This window comes from Tursiops truncatus, chromosome 14, assembly GCF_011762595.2.
Source record: "Tursiops truncatus isolate mTurTru1 chromosome 14, mTurTru1.mat.Y, whole genome shotgun sequence".
Taxonomy (NCBI): Eukaryota; Metazoa; Chordata; class Mammalia; order Artiodactyla; family Delphinidae; genus Tursiops; species Tursiops truncatus.
Genome location: NC_047047.1, coordinates 49758973 through 49780289, shown reverse-complemented (window position 1 = coordinate 49780289; position 21317 = coordinate 49758973). Strand labels below are relative to the sequence as shown.

At 38.3% G+C, this 21317-nt stretch overlaps 1 protein-coding gene across 2 annotated transcripts in view; it reads right to left on the bottom strand.

The window, feature by feature from the left end:
• Positions 1-20567, bottom strand: part of FBXO11 (F-box protein 11) — a 99996-nt gene extending 79429 nt beyond the window's left edge. Inside the window, exon 1 of one of the 2 annotated variants that reach the window (XM_073791374.1) lies at positions 19889-20567. In XM_073791374.1, coding sequence (XP_073647475.1) covers positions 19889-20129 — 241 coding nt within the window. In that variant the 5' untranslated portion in view covers positions 20130-20567. The remainder of the gene's footprint in view (positions 1-19888) is intronic. The other variant, XM_033838575.2, reaches the window with a different exon arrangement.
• Positions 20568-21317: the final 750 nt, after the last annotated feature.

Here is a 21317-nt window from a genome sequence, read left to right as displayed (position 1 = left end):
TATTATATTTATAGCAAATGAAAAGAAATGTGTAAGTTTTTTCTCTAGTCTGTTTCATTGTTGCTAATTTTCAATTTCTCATTATGCTTGTCTGAATTTTCAAAGTTTTCTTGGGAAATGCATAATTGATTAGTCATTACTCCCTGCTTTCTAAAAGCAGGTAACTGCAGTGCAATTAGTGATCATTTTCATGTAACAAATATTTCCTAGAAATATGTGTTTTTAAAAAGTGATACATGGGAGGGGCTTCCCTCGTGGCACAGTAGTTAAGAATCCGCCTGCCGATTCAGGGGACACGGGTTCGAGCCCGGTCTGGGAAGATCCCACATGCTGCGGAGCAACTAAGCCTGTGAGCTACAACTACTGAGCCTGCGCTCTAGAGCCTGTGAGCCACAACTACTGAAGCCTGCACACCTAGAGCCCGTGCTCTGCAACAAGAGAAGCCACCGCAGTGAGAAGCCTGCTCTCTGCAACTGGAGAAAGCCTGCTTGCAGCAAGAAAGACCCAACACAGCCAAAAATAAAATAAGTAAATTTATATATTAAAAAAAGTGATACATGGGAGATAATGATTACTGATAATAGCATAATATAGTAATTCAAACTTTATTCAGGCTGTTTAATCAGAAAGTCATGGATTCTACTTGGAATAAAGTGATCAATAACTGATGGCTATTAATATTATAACTACTAAATAGTAATTATAATGATTATTATAAAAATTCCTTATGTTGTTTTCCCATGGATATCAAGATAGCTAACTGCTACTTAAGTGCTTTCAAAAACATTTTCTTCTTGTTATGCTTAATATATAAATTCTACATAATTTCTATTGTGTATTACAAGTCCTTTCACTGATATTAGATATCTATTAATAAGGAAAATACATTCTGGTGAGTTTTCAGAAACTTTGTTGCCAAACAGTATTATAAACAAAACATTCAGGGCATGGAACAAGATAAAATGAGCTTACTACATAAAATATTATCAAATCTTTACCAATAATCCTTCACACATTAAGCATAAATGGCCCTACCAACAATTGTAAATGACAGCAAGCACCTGACATTGGGATATAAGTAACTACCAAGAAGGCATGGGGGTAAAAAGGAAGTGATCAAATACGTAAGTCAAACAACCACTGAGTTCAAAATTTTCTAACAGTGTGTGTGTACGTGTATGTATACATACAGGTTAGCAATGTGTATGGTTCATTCAAGAACAGTATGTAGATGAGTCTGTCAAGAGATCATAGAAAAATAGGCAGCCAAAGTGTTAAAGACTGAATTCTGGGCTATAGGATTTAGATTAACCCACAGGTGGTAGAGTAAAGCCTTGAAGACAGTAGAGTGACTAACTCCACTTTAATTTCCTTATTGGAAAAGAAACACCAACATAAAGTAAACTGAGAGATGAACAGAGTATGAGGACAGAGTAAAAAAATCTCTGTCCCGGTAACTCTTCCAAGCCCTTTGTCCAGCCCATTTCCTCTTACTAAGAATGTTATTTTTTCCCTTTCCTCTGTGACATACTTGTTCTTCATGATCTAGTTAAAGTATCCACTTTCTCTGAGAAGTCTTTCCAAACCATTTTAACCGTCAGACTAGTTTCCTTTACGGTGGGATTACTTTTTTAAAACAAATTCGGTACCAGGAACTAGCAAAGTGTTGCAGGTCTATTATATTTCAACAAACAAACAAACTCATAGAAAAAGAGATCAGATTTGTGGTTATTAGAGGTGGGGGGGTCGGGAAGGGGGAACTGGATGAAGGTGGTCAAAAGATACAAACTTATAGGTACCAGCGATGAAACATTCAACATGATAAATATAATTAACACTGCTGTATGTTATATATCAAAGTTAACAAAGTAAATCCTAAGGGTTCTCATCACAAGGAAAAACTTTTTTTCTATTTCTTTAATTTTGTAACTATATGAGATGACAGATGTTCACTGAACTTACCGTGGTAATCATTCCATGGTGTATATAAGTCAAATCATTATGCTATACACCTTAAATGTATATAGTGCTGCATGTCAATTATATCTCAATAAAACTGGAAGAAAAATGCAAATATTCTTTTGACTCAGTAACTCACTTTTATGAAACTACTGAAATTGTGACATAAACATATAAAGACATTTGTACAACACTGAAATCCTATAATAGCAAAAAAAGTACCTAAATGTTAATCAATAGAGGTACATTTAATATAAATTGTGGTACATTCACATAACGGACTATTCAACTAAAAAAGAAGGAGGTAACTTTTTATATTGTTATTAAAAAAAAAAAGCTCAAGATATATTTAAGTAAAAAGAAAAATTTACAAATTAACACATACAGTGTGGTTTCTTTTTAATGAAAAAAGTATGTGGGGCTCCCCTGGTGGCACAGTGGTTGAGAATCTGCCTGCCAATGCAGGGGTTCCGGGTTCCAGCCCTGGTCCGGGAAGATCCCACATGCCGTGGAGCAAGTAAGCCTGTGCGCCACAACTACTGAGCCTGTGCTCTAGAGCCCGTGAACCACAACTACTGAGCCCACGTGCCACAACTACTGAAGCCCGCGCCTAGAGCCCATGCTCCGCAACAAGAGAAACCACTGCAATGAGAAGCCCGCGTAACGCAACAAAGAGTAGCCCCCGCTTGCCGCAGAGAAAACCTGCACACAGTAACAAAGGCCCAATGCAGCCAAATAAATAAATAAATCTATTTTTTAAAAAAAGTATGTGTATTTATATACACATGCATTAAACAAACTCAAAAGTAAACACAAACACACACAAACACAATTAACAGTTACCTCTGGTGAGTAGGATAGAGGAAGAGAAAAGAACTGACTTCTTTAAGTTTCATATACTTCTGTATTCATTAATTCATTTAGCAACCGTTTAAAAATTTCTAGAGTGCCAGGCACTCATGATTTATACCACTCACTTGGCACACATTAAATGTCTTTTGAGAGAATATTTCATATTTCCGTTTATCCACTGAGCCATAAACATCTTGAAGGCAAGCTCTTACTTTCCCACAGCAACAACCATAACCATGAATGTTTAGAGATGCACACATACATGTAAAAATATTTTTAAAAAGAAATGAACAGGTTGTCAAATTCATGACAGTGGTTATTTCTGAGAAGGGTCAGAGTGCGGAGGGGAATGGGATGGCAGATAGTTTTTAAAAGAGGATTCAGCTTAATAAGTTATATTTTATCTCTAAATTTTTTTTCATAAAGACTCATATATATTAATTGTTTGTATGTTGGATAGGTGTAAATTTTTTTCTTCCAGTCTTTCATTTGCCTTAACTTTGTTTTTTCACCTTTCTTGCATAGATCTTTCAATTTATTTTGCATAGTCAATTTCCTGATGTTTCTTTAATGACTTTTGGATTTTTTTTGGCCTTGCTTAGGAAAAAGAGTACTTTCTTCTCAGATTTTTAAAAAACACTGAGCTCTTACTAGGAGAACATTATCCTAAGTGAAATAAGCCTGTTACAGAAGGACAAATACTATATGATTCCACTTATATGAAGTACCTAAAATAGTCAAACTCACAGAAGCAGAGAGTAGAATCGTGGCTGCCAAGGGCTAGGGGGAAGGGGAAATGAAGAGTTGCTATTCAATGCGTATAGAGTTTCAGTTATGAAAGATAAATAAGTTCTCGAGATCTGATGTACAACATCTTGCCTATAGTTAACAATACTGTATTGTACGCTTAAAAATTTGTTAGAAGAGTAGATCTCACGCTACATGTTTTTACTACCAAAAAATTTTTTTAATCAAAAATTTTCAGCTCCTTAATCATTTGGAATGTATTTCTTGTTATTGTACAAAGTAGGAAATTAACTGAATGTTTTTCCAAATGAATAATCAATGGTCTCAATACAATTTAGTGAATAGTAAATCACTTCCTTATTGACTGAAATACCACCAGTATCATAAATGGACACTTGAATTCGTAGTGGAAAAAAAAAAAAAAGCTTTACCTCTTCAAAAGCATTAACCAGTTTTTACACATCTGAAATCAGTTACACTGGGAATCAACATATTAATCTATTGTCAAATATGGTTTACCTTACACTGAATAATATCAATATTTATTCCAACCAGTCACAGCCAAAACAAAACAACAACAAAAAAATTAAGTCAACCAATAAAAAACAAGCTAAAATCTTACTTGCATATTCTTTTTAAGTTACTAAGAGAAGTATTCTAAAAAAAATTAATTTTGTTTAGTTCAACTAAGGAATTACAGAGAAGTTTATCAGATCAACAGGTTTAACAAATCACTAAACTGAAAAATGAACAAAATGATAATGAAACTCCAGAAAAAGAACAGATAACACCGGGACTTCCCTGGTGGTGCAGCGGTTAAGAATCCACCTGCCAATGCAGTGGACACAGGTTCGAGCCCTGGTATTGGAAGGTCCCACATGACGCAGAGCAGCTAAGCCCATGCGCCACAACTACTGAGCCCGTGTGCCACAACTACTGAGCCCGTGTGCCACAACTACTGAGCCCATGTGCCACAACTGCTGAAGCCTGCACCCTAGAGTCTGTGCTCCACAAGAAGAAAAGCCACCACAATGAGAAGCCTGCCCACCACAAAAAAAGAGTAGCCCCTGCTCACCACAACTAGAGAAAGCCCACACGCAGCATCAAAGACCCAACGCAGCCAAAACATATATAAATAATAAATCTATATTAAAAAAACAGATAACACCATCATCATTGATTGGGAGTAAGGAAACCTGTGTTCTAATTCTAACCTGAGCAAGTGAATAAACCTCAAGAATTGGCACTATGGTTCTATTTCCAACATTCTATAATTTCTAATTTACTATCTCTAAGATAATTTAAATATCTAATAATAATAGCTACCACCAAAGAAAAGTACATAGTCTTTAGTGAGATGTTATTTCCACCAGTATAGATCATCAATCTAATTTAAATTCATTTTCTCTAGCCATCTTCTGAAAATATAGAAAAATAACTGAGGAACATTTTTCTTTTAAGACTTATTTTCAACCATGTGAAAGTAATTCTTTTTTTTTTTAACTGAAGTATAGTTGATTTACAATGTTGTGCTCGTTTCTGGTGTACAGCAAAGTGATTCAGTTATACATATATATATTCTTTTTCATATTCTTTTCTATTATGGTTTATAACAGGATATAGTTATAAATATATAGTTATAGAATATAGTTCCCTGTGCTCTACAGTAGGACCTTGCTGTTTGTGTATTTTATATATAGTAGTTTGTATCTGCTAAACCTAAACTCCTTATTTATCCCTCCCCACCGTCTTTCCCCTTTGGTACCCATAAAATTGTTTTCTATGTCTGTGAGTCTGTTTCTGTTTTGTAAATAAGCTCATTTGTGTCATACTTCAGATTCCACATATAAGTGATAATATAGGATATTTATCTTTCTCTCTTACTTCACTTAGTATGATAATCTCTAGGTCCATCCATGTTGCTGCAAATGACATTATTTCATTCTTTTTTGTCTGAATAGTATTCCATTGTGTATACATGCCACATCTTCTTTATTTGTTCATCTGCTGATGGGCATTTAGGTGGCTTCCAAGTCTTAGCTATTGAGAATAGTGCTGCTATGAACATTGGGGTGCATGTATCTTTTCCAATTAGAGTTTTCTCTGGATATATGCCCATAAGTGGGATTACTGAATCATATGGCAACTCTATTTTTAGTTTTTTAAGGAACTTCCGTACTGTTTTCCATAGTGGCTGCACCAATTTACATTCCCACCAACAGTGTAGGAAGGTTCCCTTTTCTCCACATCCTCTCCAGCTTTTGTTACTTGTAGACTTTTAAATGATGGCCATTCTGACCGGTGTGAAGTGGTACTTCATTGTAGTTCTGATTTGTATTTCTCTAATAATTAGTGATGTTGAGCACCTTTTCAAGTGCTTGTTGGCCATCTGTATGTCTTCTTTGGAGAAATGCCTATTTAGGTCTTCTCCCCATTTTCTGACTGGCTTGTTTTTTTTTTGTTAGAGTTTTATGAGCTGTTTGTGTATTTTGGAAATTAAGCCCTGTGGGTCATTTGCAAATATTTTCTCCCAGTCTGTAGGCTGTCTTTTCGTTTTATGGTTTCTTTGGCTGTGCAAAAGCTTCTAAGTTTGATTAGGTCCCATTTATTTATTTTTGCTTTTATTTCTATCACCTTGGGAGACTGACCTAAGAAAACACTGGTACAATTTATGTCAGAGAATGTTTGCCTATGTCCTCTTCTAGGCGTTTTATGGCATCATGCCTTATATTTAAGTCTTTAAGCCATTTTGAGTTTATTTTTGTGCATGATATGAGGGAGTGTTCTAACTTCACTGATGTACATGCAGCTGTCCAGTTTTCCCAACATCACTTTCTGAACAGACTGTCTTTTCTCCATTGTATATTCTTGCCCCCTTTGTTTAAGATTGACTGTAGGTATGTGGATTTATTTCTGGGCTCTCGTTTCTGTTCCACTGATCCATATGTCTGTTTTTGTGCCAATACCACTCTGTTTTGATTACTGTAACTTTGTAGTATTGTCTGATGTCTGGGAGAGTTATGCCTCCAGCTTTGTTCTTTTTCCTCAGGATTGCTTTGGCAATTCTGGGTCCCTTTACAGTTCCCTATAAATTTTAGGATTATTTGTTCTAGTTCTGTGAAAAAGGTCATGGGTAATTTGATAAGGATCACATTAAATCTGTAGACTGCTTTGGGAAGTAGGGCCATTTTAACAAAATTGATTCTTCCAAATGGAGAGTATGAGATATCTTTCCATTTCTTTGAATCATTTTCAATTCCTTTATCAATGTTACATAGTTCTCAGCATAGTTTTTCACCTCCTTGATCAGGTTTATTCCTAATTTTTTTTGATGCAATTTTAAAAGTGACTGTTTTTTGACTTTCCCTGAAAGTTCTTAATTTGCCCTTTAGCTTATTACTCTTTAGAATAACACTTAAGTTTTTCTAATAGACATATCGTTTTTTCAACCATTCCAACATCACTACGACACAACTTCCTGTGTTTACATGCACACACACACTTTAGGATGATTCATTCAACTACAGACCAAATCACTTTCTGCTATAGCTACTTCTGGCTCAACATTTCTAAGCTACTGCTCATTTTTTGGTTATTTCTACAAAGATTAAAGCATGTTTGTTCATTTTTTCTTAACAGACTATTCAAAGTAATTTGATTTCTATTTTTGGTTTTTCAAGTACTCAACCTCATCACATTTAAAACAACTATCAATGAAGTTAATATGCTTGGTCATTTAAATCAGTGATTATGTGAACAAATTTGAGTCCAGGAAAGGAAGGTGAAGGGAAAAAGAAACAACCATTTAGTAAATATCTATTTGCAACTGTCTAGCACTATTTTTACAAGTTGTAGCTTCCATATAATACAACTTAAAGTTCCCCCAACTGTCACAACATCAGTATGACTGCTTCATAAAAGAATAAAGTGTTTTATTTAAACCTGGCTCTGTTGTTCCTGTTCCCTCTTCAGCTACCAAGTCACTACTTCAGAAAAACACTTTAAATATATCTGTAATCAGCTCTTCATAAAACTATGTTGATCACTATCTAGAATCTACATTTTTTAAACCATATTAATAGCCCCTACTTAAAAAAAAAAAAAGCCAAACAGTTCACCTCATTCAATGAAAGTTTTAGTGTATTTTGTAAGAGGAAAATGCTTGTTTTCTCCTGGTTTGGGTTTATAAAGATAATCAGAAGACTAGTCAGGTGAGTGTGAGATAAGTTAATTCCCAATCTAATTACTAAAGTTAACTTCAAAGGCCCCTATTTTTTGAAAGACATTGCCAGGTTCTTATTTATTCCCAAACACATTAGATCCCACAGTCCAAAACTTCTTAGAATATAGTATCTTAGAAGGGGAGGAATGTGGCTTTTTAAAAAACTGATAACGATGAAACAATTTCCCTTAGCAATCCCTGTTTGAACTTAATAAACTGATAGCCATTAATTTCTTCAGAGCTAACACCAGTTTTATGAAAAAAAAAATAGTCCCCCTGTATAAAATTATCAAATAGACATGAATCCACACCACCAGGGTACAGAGGAAGTAGCCATCTGTTGTGAACAATAATAAATCTTTTTTCCCCTAACTATGTAGTTCATTTGCACACTTAATTTCCATCTTCCATCATTCAGCCAGGCATGTAATTAAAATATTATTTGTATGTATTTACTACCATAATCTACAGTCAGAAACTTATCCTGGGAAGACAGTATCACTGGCTCAAAGTTCCAAATATCAAATTTTGTTTTTAATTCTGAATTCCTGATCATCAGTTATCCTCATTTCCTATATATGATATTAGCCAATTACTATCCTAAAGTTATAATAAATACAAAACCCCAAAATGTCCATAAATTAATAAGTACTTAAAACACACTTACAGCATTGAAAAATGTAGAGTTTTAAGCTTTTATTCATATCTAAAATGACCCACGTGGGGACTATGTCATCAAACCAAGCAGAATGAGTTCACATCACAATCAGAACTATTAAATTCTTTAAAATAAATACAAACCTCCCTCCTTCCAGATTCCATATACAGTCTTCGAAAAACAAAGAATTATAGAAAGAATTAAAAAAGTCATCTCACCTCCACCATCCTAAGACACTACTGTTAACATTTTACCAAAAAATTTTAGACACTTCACAATATCAAGAGTGCCTATTCCCAGTTTCACTGTGTGTATGTGTGTGTTATCAAAGTATGTCTATGATTGGTATGTAAACTTTACAAACCCTGGACAAGCTCACTACATCCAGATCTCCCAGCTCAGTTTTTCAGCTTTAAAGATTTCAGCTAAGAGGTTCTCAAACCAAGTAATTCAGAAGTAGAGAACAGGTTCCCCATGAGATGTGGCAATAGAGATACTAAGACAGAATCAGAAAAATCTATGAAGGCATCCTGAGAGTTACGACTACTAGGTAATGTGGGATTACAGATGCTATGAAGAACCCGAAAGTGTCGTATTATTTCTGCAGTTGAGCTTAAATTCTAGCAACATAATGTAACTTTAACCTACTCTCAGTTTCTGCATATACGGGCGAAACAATGAATGTAATGAAGAAGGGCAAATACTATGAAAACAAGATGAATGACCCCAACTCTGTGGGTAATTTCCTTCACTAGGCACGTGCTTCTTTCTCAGTTACGTAGAAACGCTATAACTTGGCTTAATGTTTAAGCTGCAACAACTTTCTAAGTGTGGCACAAAGGTAATTCAACCAATGATTAAAGGGTAAAACATAAACCGAAGAGTAGGGAGTCATAACAAAACTTCATCTTAATAGCATTTAACTGAAAACTCTCTAAGAGAGTATGGTCTCAGCAAACAGTCTAAAGATAAGGTTACAAATGAAACTCCAGATACATACACCTACACACACACACACATATTCATTCTTAAAAAAATATGTACCAGAAGACAATGAAAATAATACCAACACGCTTATTTCAAGTCATCTTGATCTCAGATGTTATATTCAGTCTCTAGCTCAACTTTAAGTTCCATCAAAGCAAGAAATATATCTGTATAGTAATACCCAAATTCAGACCTCACTTATTTATACTGGTAACTCAAATGATACAGAAAGAGTTTCAGACCATCTCAAAAGTCAGCTTATTTAAAATCTTCTAATTTAGAAATGAGATTAAGAAACAACTGCGGAAAAAAGAATAAGCCACTTTGAAAAAGCTCAGGCTCCTTATCCCTCCCAAACTTAACAAGCAACATTTACTGACTATGGCTATGGTTAAAAATAATAATTAAAAAAATGTAAAGGAAGGTGACAGTCTTCTCCACACTGCTTGTTGTAGACAAGAAAGAACAACTGTTAGTACTAACACTGGACTGTTAAGTGCTGAAAGAGCAGACATGAAATAATGAAATCTTACTCCTTTGGTATCTGAGGCTACTGTATCATCAGTTTCAAGCAAGTAGTTCTTTAAGAACAGAGCCCATCTGTCAATCTCAGGGAATACTTGTATCACAGGGTATACAAGCTTATAAATCACTAGCACTTCAGCACAATCTTTCACTTCAGGAAGAACTTATCGATGATGCTGGCAGAGGCACTTTTACACCTTCCTATATGAAAGGAACGAAGAGATGTAGACAAGGACTAAAAAAACAACTCTGAGAGCAAAATGTGCCCCAATTTTTCTGTGAAAGTTTTATAATTTATAAATAAGCTGAATGTAAGATAACAAAGGATAATCAATATATGCAGAAAAACAAGAAATAAAATGAAACTGACCAAACAATAGCAAAATATTTTCACAGGAGTTAAAAGGATAAGTTTAAAAAAGTAGTAAGAAACAGGGTTCCAAACAAAAAAGGACAAACAAAATTATGGCAGTAGCAAAAAGAAACAACAGTTTTTGGACTTAAGACTCAGAATTACATATTAAGGTCCACAGTAGTTTTAAAAATCCCTGAATATAAAAAAGATTTCCCCTCTCCTCAAAATAACCCAACCTATGATCTCTGGGGAAAATTAAAGCATATTAAGTTGATGGGTAAACTGCCTAATACCGGACTGTTAAAGGATACATAAGTGGAATTATCAAAAAATTTAAGAAAAACACTAATATTTGAAATAAAATAGTTTCAACAACATAATTATAAGAGGCCATATTCATATCTGTCTTAAAGCTGTTTAATCTTCCATTTCTTGCGAAGTAAATGGAAGTTTTGCCCTTGGAAAAGATAAATATGGCATATGTTGAGGTATAAAACTTAAAGGGAACGTGTATATGTGCTCATGAAGATAAATATAAAATGCTCATAGCAGCACTATTCCTGACAGCCAAATACAGAAACAACTCTATATCCATCAGTTGTAGAATGGATAAATTGCAGTTTATTCATACAATGTAATCTTATTCAGCAACAAGAATGAACTATTGCTACAAGCAACAACATGGATGAAACTGACATACAAATATTAAGCAAAATAAGTCAAACAATCAGGAATACATACTAGATGATTATATTTATTTTTTTTGTATGTTATTTTTTTTTATTATTATTATTTTGCGGTACACGGGCCTCTCACTGTTGTGGCCTCTCCCGTTGCGGAGCACAGGCTCTGGACACGCAGGCCCAGCGGCCATGGCTCACGGGCCCAGCCACTCCGTGGCATGTGGGATCTTCCCAGACCAGAGCACGAACCCGTGTTCCCTGCATCAGCAGGCGGACTCTCAACCACTGTGCCACCAGGGAAGCCCTTATTATTATTTTTTTAAACATCTTTATTGGAGTATAACTGCTTTACAGTGGTGTGTTAGTTTCTGCTTTATAACAAAATGAATCAGCTATACATACACATATATTAGATGATTACATTTAAAGTTCAAAAACAGGTAAAACTAATTCAAGCAGTTAGAAAGATAAGGTTGGGGGTAGTGAGTGGGAAGGCACTGGTGGGGGTGGGGGATACTTCTGGGATGCTGGTAGTTTATTTCTTGATCTAGGTATTACTGATTACACAGATATGTTCACTTTGTGAAAAGTCATCAAGCTGTACATCAGTGATTTGTGTGCACTTGTATACATTCACCAAAACCTTAAGTTGGAAAAAACCAATAGGGTCTTCCCTGGTGGTCCAGTGGTAAAGAATCCGCCATACAATGCAGGGGATGTGGGTTCGATCCCTGGTCAGGGAACTAAGAGCCCACGTGCCCTGGGGCAACTAAGCCTGCGCACCACAACTACTAAGCTTACACGCCTCAACTAGAGAGCCTGCATGCTGAAAACTACAGAGCCCGTGCACCCTGAAGCCCGGGCGCAACAACTAGAGAGAGAAAACCCACATGCCACAACTAGAGAGAGAAGCCCGCGTTCTGCAACTAAAGGTCTCATGTGCCTCAAAGAAGATCCCCCATGCCGCGACTAAGACCCAATGTAGCCAAAAATAAATAAATAAATAAATCTTAAAATAAACTAATAAAAGTTATTTCTACAATTTAAATAACTATATGTAGTTATATATATAGTACACACACATATAGATATATAAAGTTACATATAGACGGTTTCTAATCAAATGACCATTGTTAATGTAAATGACCCATACATACTGTCACTTGTACCTGCTCAAATTCTTTCTCTTTTCTCCAAACCATCAACTCAAAATTACTCTTTTGGGGGGAAGAAAAAGTGAAACTTTAGACAAATTTTAGGTTCAGAAGTAGTCGATTAGGAAAAATAAATATGTAAGGTAAGTGATTCTCACAAAAATCTTCCACTCTCCCCCTCCTCTGATGAGCTCATTTTGCCTCTGAGGGAGCACTCCTACCCAAAAAGTCTTTCTCCAAATTGCTTATTTCTCCTACTTTTACTGAGCTTAAAATATGAAAATTTGACCAAATAATCAGTTTCTTAAAATGCAAATATATTTCAAAGGATTACAAAGATATCAGTCATTCGCACACAACTGTGAATAGCTGTGTCTACGTTTTTAAATTGAGGCATAGTTGATGTACAGTATTATATAAGTTTCCGGTGTACAACAGTGATTCAAAGTTCTGTGTCTACTTTTAACAAATAACTGTAAATAAGAAATTTCTTCTATATAAAGAAGGAAAATGAGCAATTCCACAATTTCTTTTATAATACAATTGGTTTGCCAAAAATACTAGATTTCAAAATATAGTGTCTTCACCCATCTCCATTTATTTTAAACAAGTCTTGTTTGATCTTCTCTGCCATGATACAAACTTGAGTGACTCCTACTTACCATTGTTGAATTCTACTCACTTCTAATTATCCTTAAAGCCTGTTATTTTTTCTTTTTTCAAAAAAGTAGATCAATTACTAATGACATATATATACACACCAACCCTCAAAACTATAGCAGGTGACTATGCCTTTCCTTTTCCCCACTCCCTTCCTCCTAAGCGTTAGGAGTCTCATAAAGCCATGTGTTCTTACGCATACATATGTATATATGTATACACATATATACACACATTATATATATATTTATATACTATGGATGCAAGATACAAAATCAATACTTGAGTGCAAAAAGAATTCTCATATCTAAATCCAAGTAGAGTCAGCAAACCAGTAAAGGCTAAACTCATGCAAGTCAGTTATCAACACATGGTACTAAAGAAACCAATGCCAAAGGGTGAATCCACATAGTAGCCAGTTAATTCCACACAAACTTGCAGCAATCAAAGATTCTGACACAACCCAACTCAACCATATGAGTGCTGAGTGTACACTACGGGAAAACTGTGAAACTAAGATTATCACTGTTACCAGAAAAATAATTTTAAAGCACAGTTTCTTACTCCATTTCTATCAGTAGAAATATTTCTAAGCTTTGAGAAAAGAGAAAAGTAGGCTCTCTTCACAAAAAAGATGAATGGCACCTCATCTCTAATGATATGTGAAAGTATACATTAATGTTTTTTGGATTTTTTTGGGGTTTTTTTGGCCACACCACACAGTATGCGGAACTTCCCGGACCAGGGATCGAACCCGTGCCCCCTGCCCTGGAAGCACAGAGTCTTAACCACTGGACCACCAGGGAAGTCCCATTAATGCTTTTTAAGGTTTAGCCACCAGTTGAGGGAATGTTTTCTCCTTTTTTGAACACAGTCATACAATTTTCCATCTGTTAGAAGGGGAGAAAACTTGACAACTAAATTTTTAAAAATTGGGAGAATAAACAACTAACTTAAATGATTTGCATTTGCTTTTAACTACGCTATCTTATTTGGGGTGTTTTAAAATAAAAAAATACACAGCGCATTCATTTTCAAAGTAAAGTAAATATTTTCAATATTTGCCTTCAATTACAATAAATTATGTAAAGGAAGTCACTTAGTTTCATTTTTCTATTTTCTAAGGATTAAGTTTAAGCACATTTTTTGTGTTAACCAAACTTATATAAAAACCCAAAGCTATGCATGTAAAGACACCAAGCTATGGTAAGAAAAGGATATTTAGTCTACAAACCTGTCAAAATTCATACTGAAGTCTAATTTAACTCACATTTTTTTCCTTCCTGAAACAGTCCAGTCTATAACTATGAACTAAAAAATGACTTAACACCCTTTATTCATAACTTATGAGTAATTCAAGGGAAATCTACCCTTCTTTGCACAATGAGTGCTTAGTGATCTCATCAACAAACTGGAAAAACATGTGAGCCAATCAGTGCAATCTCATCTGGAGACAAATCTACATGAGGTAAAATTATGATCAGAAAGCTACTCAGAAAACATGAAACCAAATGATTTAACAATCATTGGCATCGGACTACTGTATCTGCCTCCGACAGAAAAGATGGGATAAGACAGGGGACTGATGTGCTGCAAGGGCTAGGTTATTCCTTTCTGTAAAAGTGATGGAGATATTCTGCCAAATGTATTTCAGTATCTTCCCCTGTTTATGGAAAGACCAGGTGATATAAATCAATTTCGAAATTCTTCTCTGCTACTTACCAAGCGTATTCACTGCTACGTTAACAGCCATCGTAGAGAATTGCTAAGAGGGACAGTATATAAGAAAAGTGTCTGGCACAGACTCTAGTATGTAAGAAGAAACAGAGACACTGTTTATTATTATTCCAAATACCCATTTCTTCCATTTTCTTATTCTTTTTTCAAAGAATATTTCAATTCATTAGATATAAGATTAGTGATTTATAATTGCAAATCAGTTTCTCTGAGATTATACCACATCACCCAGACTGCATTTTGGGATATCACGGAAACTCTTTAGCGACTCATACGCATTTTATCTCTTAGGTTTAGTTTTATAAATGGCTGCTTCAATTCCTTACTATTATTTTTAATATTTAAAAGAGCTGCCATTTATTGAGCATCTACCATATGCTAGGTACTTTACTATCTCTTATCTTTACAATTACTGCTAAGACAAGTGTTACTGTCCCTATTTTAAAGATAATAAAGCAAGGCTCAGAGAGGTTACATTGTTTGCCCCATGTCAAATAGCTCACTACTGGTATAGCTAGGATTAGAACCCACATCTAGCTAGCTCTAACTCTGAGCTCTAGCCATCATACTACCCGCAACTGTCTCATCCCTTATATTTTGCTTCTTTATAATTTTATTTTCAGAGGATAACAACTGCCACTTGGGGGTACCTTGCTTACAACCTCACATATTAAACAGAGTTCTCTGGAAGACAAGAATGTAATTTAAATGACTGATAAATTTGAGAAATGGAAGGTCTAAAACAGAGTACCCTTCAGAGACCAATGGGACAAGATAGATACAAAATAAGGGTAACTTGTTAGGAATAAAAGAGGGAACAATAAGAGACCTCAAGTTGAAATAACTCATTACTATAGACTGTTTATTTTCAAAATTAAAACAAATAGAAGAAAAAGACTGATAAAATACTCACTAGCCTTGAATTCTGCCAAACTTAAGTTCAAGGGTCCTCACTAACTGGGTCTTTGTTGCCTTACCCGGTAGGTCTCCAAGCTGGTTGGCCTTTCCTCAGGTTTGCCAGAATTTCCAGTAATGAAAGAGACAAACAGTATAGGGACAACCCTTAGGCCTTATCAGCAGAACTCTAACAACAGTATTGTCACTATCCCATTTCTATTCCTCAAATAATTTCTAAGTGTTGAGAAACAGGCCACACACACACATGCACACACACATACAGACACAGTTGAGTGGCATCTCTCGTCTAAGGCCATGTAAATATTTTGAAGGTTTAGCCACAAGATGGGAGAGCAGTGACCCACAGTACATAATTCCTAAAAGAGGAAAAATCAGGTTCCTTGTCCAGAACTCTTCTATCTATAAAGGTTGCAGAAGTTCCTCATTCTGTATGCAGTAGGAAGAACCCGAAGGTAAAATAATGGGCTAAAACCCCACAGAAAAGTATAATTAGCACGCATGAATAGAACACTAAGGAGTTTCCTGACTGTTGCATATAATAAATATGTAGCTACATCAGAAATATTTTATGTAATACTATACATACTGAACTACTTCAAAAGTTCACTTAAAAAAAATAAAAAAGACTATAATTCCAGGATAACAGGTGAGATTTTAATCCCACAAATATGGGATTAAAGAGACTGATTACATTTTTACTCTATATAATTATTTCAGACTAGAAGTTAATAGCAAAATCCATTAATATATTGTATTCATTGCATTTCTTGAACTATAAATGATCACAGTTAAAATTTCAGCACTTCAATCTTATGAATTTCCCAATAACTAGAAAATTACACTTATTTTCCAAAACTTCCATATCAAGATTTTCAGAAGTCAAATTCCATCTTTTATTAAAACATAATAAATGAGAAATTAATAGCAGACATAATAATCAATCAATAGACTGATGCCAGGTAGGAGAATTTGGTAGCTGAAGGCAGGTTTAGGAAAGGGACTTTTGAATTTTAAATCACGTGCATTTAATACCTATTCAATGTAATCAATTTTAACAACTAGAAACTGAAAATGCTCAGAATACATAGCACTTCTGCAGACTTGTAAGCTTTCCTCATACATACTTCTAAAAAAAGACTACCAAATAGATTTCAAGATAAATTCAGCAGAACAAGTTACAAAAACTAAATCCTTTTAGGATTTTAAAAGAAAACGAATATATAAAATCCAACCCCACACTACTTTCAGTTTCACTGAATCTGCAATATATTATCAAAGGGTCCCTATGTGGAACACAAATTATTTTCTACCAGCTTAAAGTGGTATGTGAAATCCTAAACTCAGGATTTTAAATTAACAGCCTAAAAATGCTCATGATTTGTATTCCTTCTTTAGACAGTGGACCATTTCGGGTAAAATGAATGAAGAAAGCATTCCATGAAACACGGAGGCTGATTATTTCTCAATGTGGGGTGTAAGAAAATCTCCCCCAAGCAAGGCTTTGAAAAGTCCTCATAAGATTTCGCTCCATAAGGCTGTTTCTTTCTTCTTTAAACATTGGCCATTTACAAACATTCAAATACAAAGGAGGTGTCAAGGAAGTTTTTAGACTAATTAACATGAGGGCAAAGAAGCAACTAAAAACCAGTTCTGACAGAATTTTTGCTTGAAAAAATACACTATCCTATAACTTTTATTACTATAAAAGCCTTAAGTCCACCCTTTACATGAAATAAGTGATTCTTTTATATAGATTGAAATAACTTAAGTTGCCTTGAAACAGTCTCACTTCAATTCCCTACTTGGAAAGCTGTCTGATGCACTATTATGTAACTCTATCTAAGACTCTAATGCAAGAGTTACATATCCATTAAAAGTTAGTAAAAAGTAAAACATGCACACGCACAACATTAGCTGTAGTTCCTTCATTACCTTGTCAAAATTATGAAACCCAGCATATTTTCAAACAAACAAAAAACCTTTCCTATTTAAACCAGAAATAGTGACACTTTGCATACTCCATAAAACTGTTAAAATGAAAAGCATTCTTCTTGGCTACTAGCTTCTGATCATTATGAGAACTGTACATTTAAAATATAATCAAAACGCCAATTTTCAAAGAATGACATATGTTTTACATAAAACTAGCAAAATCTTTTTTATTTTAGTCTTTTAATTCATCTTAATGTTTCATTCATTTTGAGGCCATTTATTTGCCCTCCAAAAGACCCACAGCATTTTCCCTGAAGGCTAATCAGCAAGTTCTTTCCCCCTCTGTGCCAACATAGAATCTCCAGAACAGTTCCTACCAGCAGCAGCAAAGTAACAACCCTACAGTGAATATGATTTACCATTTGGTTGGGCACATACTGAAATTCTGATTCATGAACATCTTAGTCAGTTTATGGATATCAAAGAAAAGAAAAATGACACTCCAGCATGTGACTGCCAACTACCAAGTCACTTTACTTCAAAAGGAAATAGACTTTAGAAGCTAATAATTTCAAACAAATGAAGAAAAGTGACCAAGATATAAGGACCTCAACTAAGTTTGAAAATACACACAAATCGTGAAAAGGAGATTCAGAATTAACATTTAAAACTACACAATGAGACTAAGTTTGGCTGAAAGGATCTGATCCACTGTTAACGTAAATTAACAAATCAGTACATCTTGGAAAAGCTTACTTCTAGCAATAGAATCCGTATTATGATTTCAATCCAGTGTCACTGTTTTCTCAAAAAATAGTCAACTCTATTACATATAGTACCAATTCTGGAAGGAGACTTGAATATTATTTGAATGGAACACAGGAGAACCCTGATATGCAAATGTAAAGGGAAATGTTGAAACTACAAATATTTTTAATTTACAAAAAAATTATAAATGTATCCAAGAATCATTAAAACACATTACCAATAATGTTGCACAAGACCTCTAACTGGCTTGAAACATCACATTCTTTCAAGCAACATATAGAAAACTGCTTTCACAAGGACTATCTGTAGCAGTGACTAGTGAAAACCCTTTAAACTATTTTTTCAGATTATCATCTCCCTCTTTCATTTGTTAAGTATTTTAATCAAGAACAATAAAACAATTTTTAAGGAAAGAATGTATAATTTTAAAAAAGCATTTAATCTTAATTCCCTTAATCAAAGGAGGTGTGACAACCAACGCACATAAAATTAACCTTAATCCGCCAACGAAAACACGCAAAATGTCTCCTAACAATTCTCCTCCTTAAAACAACCGTATACATAAATACGGTACTGACCTCCACCCCCACTGAGAGCAGCTAATAAAGAGAATAGTTGCATTTGGAGACCAAGGTGCAACACCCCACCTCCTGAACCTCCCCAAATAACCACATCTTCAAAGTAGAACTGAACATTATTTTTGCTAAAGCAAGAATCCAACCCTCCGGAGCCTCAGCCCTTAGACAATGGTGGTTACCAGACAGAGCTGCACAGTTGAGTCCAAATGACACATTTCACTAGGCCTTGGACACAACACACACACACACACACACACACACACATACACACACAGATATGCACACACACTCTCTCTCCCGAGGGGCCAGTTCTAAGGAAGGGGCGTTCAAATCCCACTGGGAGATGGAGGAGTAACACAGTGGCCTGGGGGTACGCCGGGGCGGGGGTACAGGCGAGAGGGGTGTAGATAGAGCGGAAGGGTAACTGCACTGCACACGAGGGAGGGGGCTGGAAATGGCCGATGGATTCTACATTTACTTAAAGGTCTTGCTTTAACGGGTCCTTCCCCGGGGTTCTGTAACTAAAGCCAAACTGCGCAGCAAACATCGTGGGGTTGGGAGAAGAGAAGCTGCTCCCCCTACCCCGTGACTTAGGGAGGGGGGCGGGGGGAAACAAGTTCCCCGGCCAACACCACCGACCACTCCGAGTCCCCCTCTCCCCTCCTCCACAGGAAGGGGGAGGCTAACAGAGAAAAGGGGGAAAAACAAGTTCCCCAGCCAGCCCCAACCACCCGATCACTCCCAGCCGCTCCCCCCACCTCCTATTAGAAACGGGAGACCAAACCGTGGAAGACTGCCGAGAAGGGGGAAATCCCACCCTTCGCTCTTCCCCCACCCACCAACAGACTCCTGCGGGGTCCGTGAGCGAGCCGAGAAGCCAGAAGGATGGGTGGGGGGAGAGGGTGCCAAGCCCCCGAAACCAAACAAAGCGCGGCCTGAGCTAGAGCCCGGGCGAGTCGGGAAGCCGCGGCTTTTCCTGCCGGCCGGGGCCCAAGCCGAGCTGACACTGCGGCACCGGGGGACCCGCCTCCGCTCAACCTCCGTCTCCCACCCCCGGGCGCACAGGCCGCCCCCGCCCCGGCTTCCCTTCCCGCGGGTCCCGGTCAGCCGGGCGTCCGACCCGGCGGGCGGCGGGGAGGGAGCGCGGCCTTACCCCGCTCGCCGGCGTTGTTCCGCTCCTGGGGCAGCGGCGGAGGCGGCGGTGGCGGCGGCGGAGGCTGCTGCTGCTGCTGCTGTTGCTGCGGCGGCGGCGGAGGCTGCTGCTGCGGCGGCTGCTGCTGGGGCGGCTGCGGCGGCGGCTGCTGCGGGGGTTGCTGCTGCTGCTGCTGTTGCTGCACCGGGCGCGGCCGCGACACTCGCCTGGGTCTCCGGTTGGCGGCTCGGACGGAGTTCATTTGCCGGGCTGAGGTGGCGGCGTCGGCGGAGGGACACACACACGCACACGCACCGCGAGCTCCGGGGCAGGAGAAGGGGGTGGGGAGAGGGGGGAGGAAGGAAAAGGGGTGAGAGGAAGGGGAGATGGTAAGGGCGGAGGAGCGAGCGAGACCCCGAGTCAAGAGAAAGGCCCGCGGAGACAGACAGAGACCGAGCGAGGCCCGGCGGGCGGGCCTGACGCACGGGGAAGGCCGAGGCCGCCGGGCGGGGCGGCGGCGAGGGACGGAGACAGAAAGACGGGCAGAGCGAGAGAAAGAAAGAAAGGGCGTCCGCCCGCCTGGGGATCCCGAGGCGAAGCGCGGCGTCGGCGGCTGAGGAGACAGACCCCGGTCCCGCCGACTCCCGAGCGGCGTCTCCGGCGGCGGGGGGAGTGGGCGGGCGGGTGAGGAAGGGAGAAGGAGGAGAAGAGAGGGAGAGAAGGGAGGGAGGGAGCAGGGGGCGCCCGGCTCTTTTTTTTTTTTTCCTCTTCCTCCCCCCCACACCCCCTGAAAGAGATTTCTGAGAGGAATTTTTTCTCTCTTTCTTCGGCCTCTTCTCTCTCCTCCCCCCCTTCTCTCCTCGGCGAAGGGGAAATGAGTGTGAAGGGAGGAGATAGGGGGAAAAAGAGGCGTCGTCGTAACTCCTCCTTAAAGGAGCCTTTCCTTCTCCTCCTCAGCCCCGTCGCCGCTGCTTCTGCTGCTGCTCCGTGGCAGGAGGAGCCATTGACACCGCCGGAGCCGCCACTCGCCCAGTCGGTCCCTCCCCGCCGCGGGGCTGGCTAGGGGCGCGGGGGAGGGCCGCGGGGCGTCGGGGGAGGGGCGAATGGGCGGGGAAGTCGAGGGGCGGGGATTCCGGCAAAGCAGCCAATGGAAGGCGCTTATACAACCTTCGGGCCAATGGGGCCTCTGCTCTTATCGCCAAGTCCCTTCCTTCAACGCCCTGTTTCCTCTCTCGGGTTTCCTCCCTCCCCAGCCAAGGAGGGGGGAAGGAGGAGAGGGGGAGTGTGGTGGGGCGGGTGATAATGGGGAGGTATCAGGGCATATAATAGAGCGGGGGTTGGGTGAAGAGAGCGCTAGTGCGTAGCGACGATTCTGGGAGAGGAGGTGCTCGGAGGAAAGGGCGGGGGCTGCTGATGTAATGGGGAGAAGTGATTAATCCTTCGGTTCGCC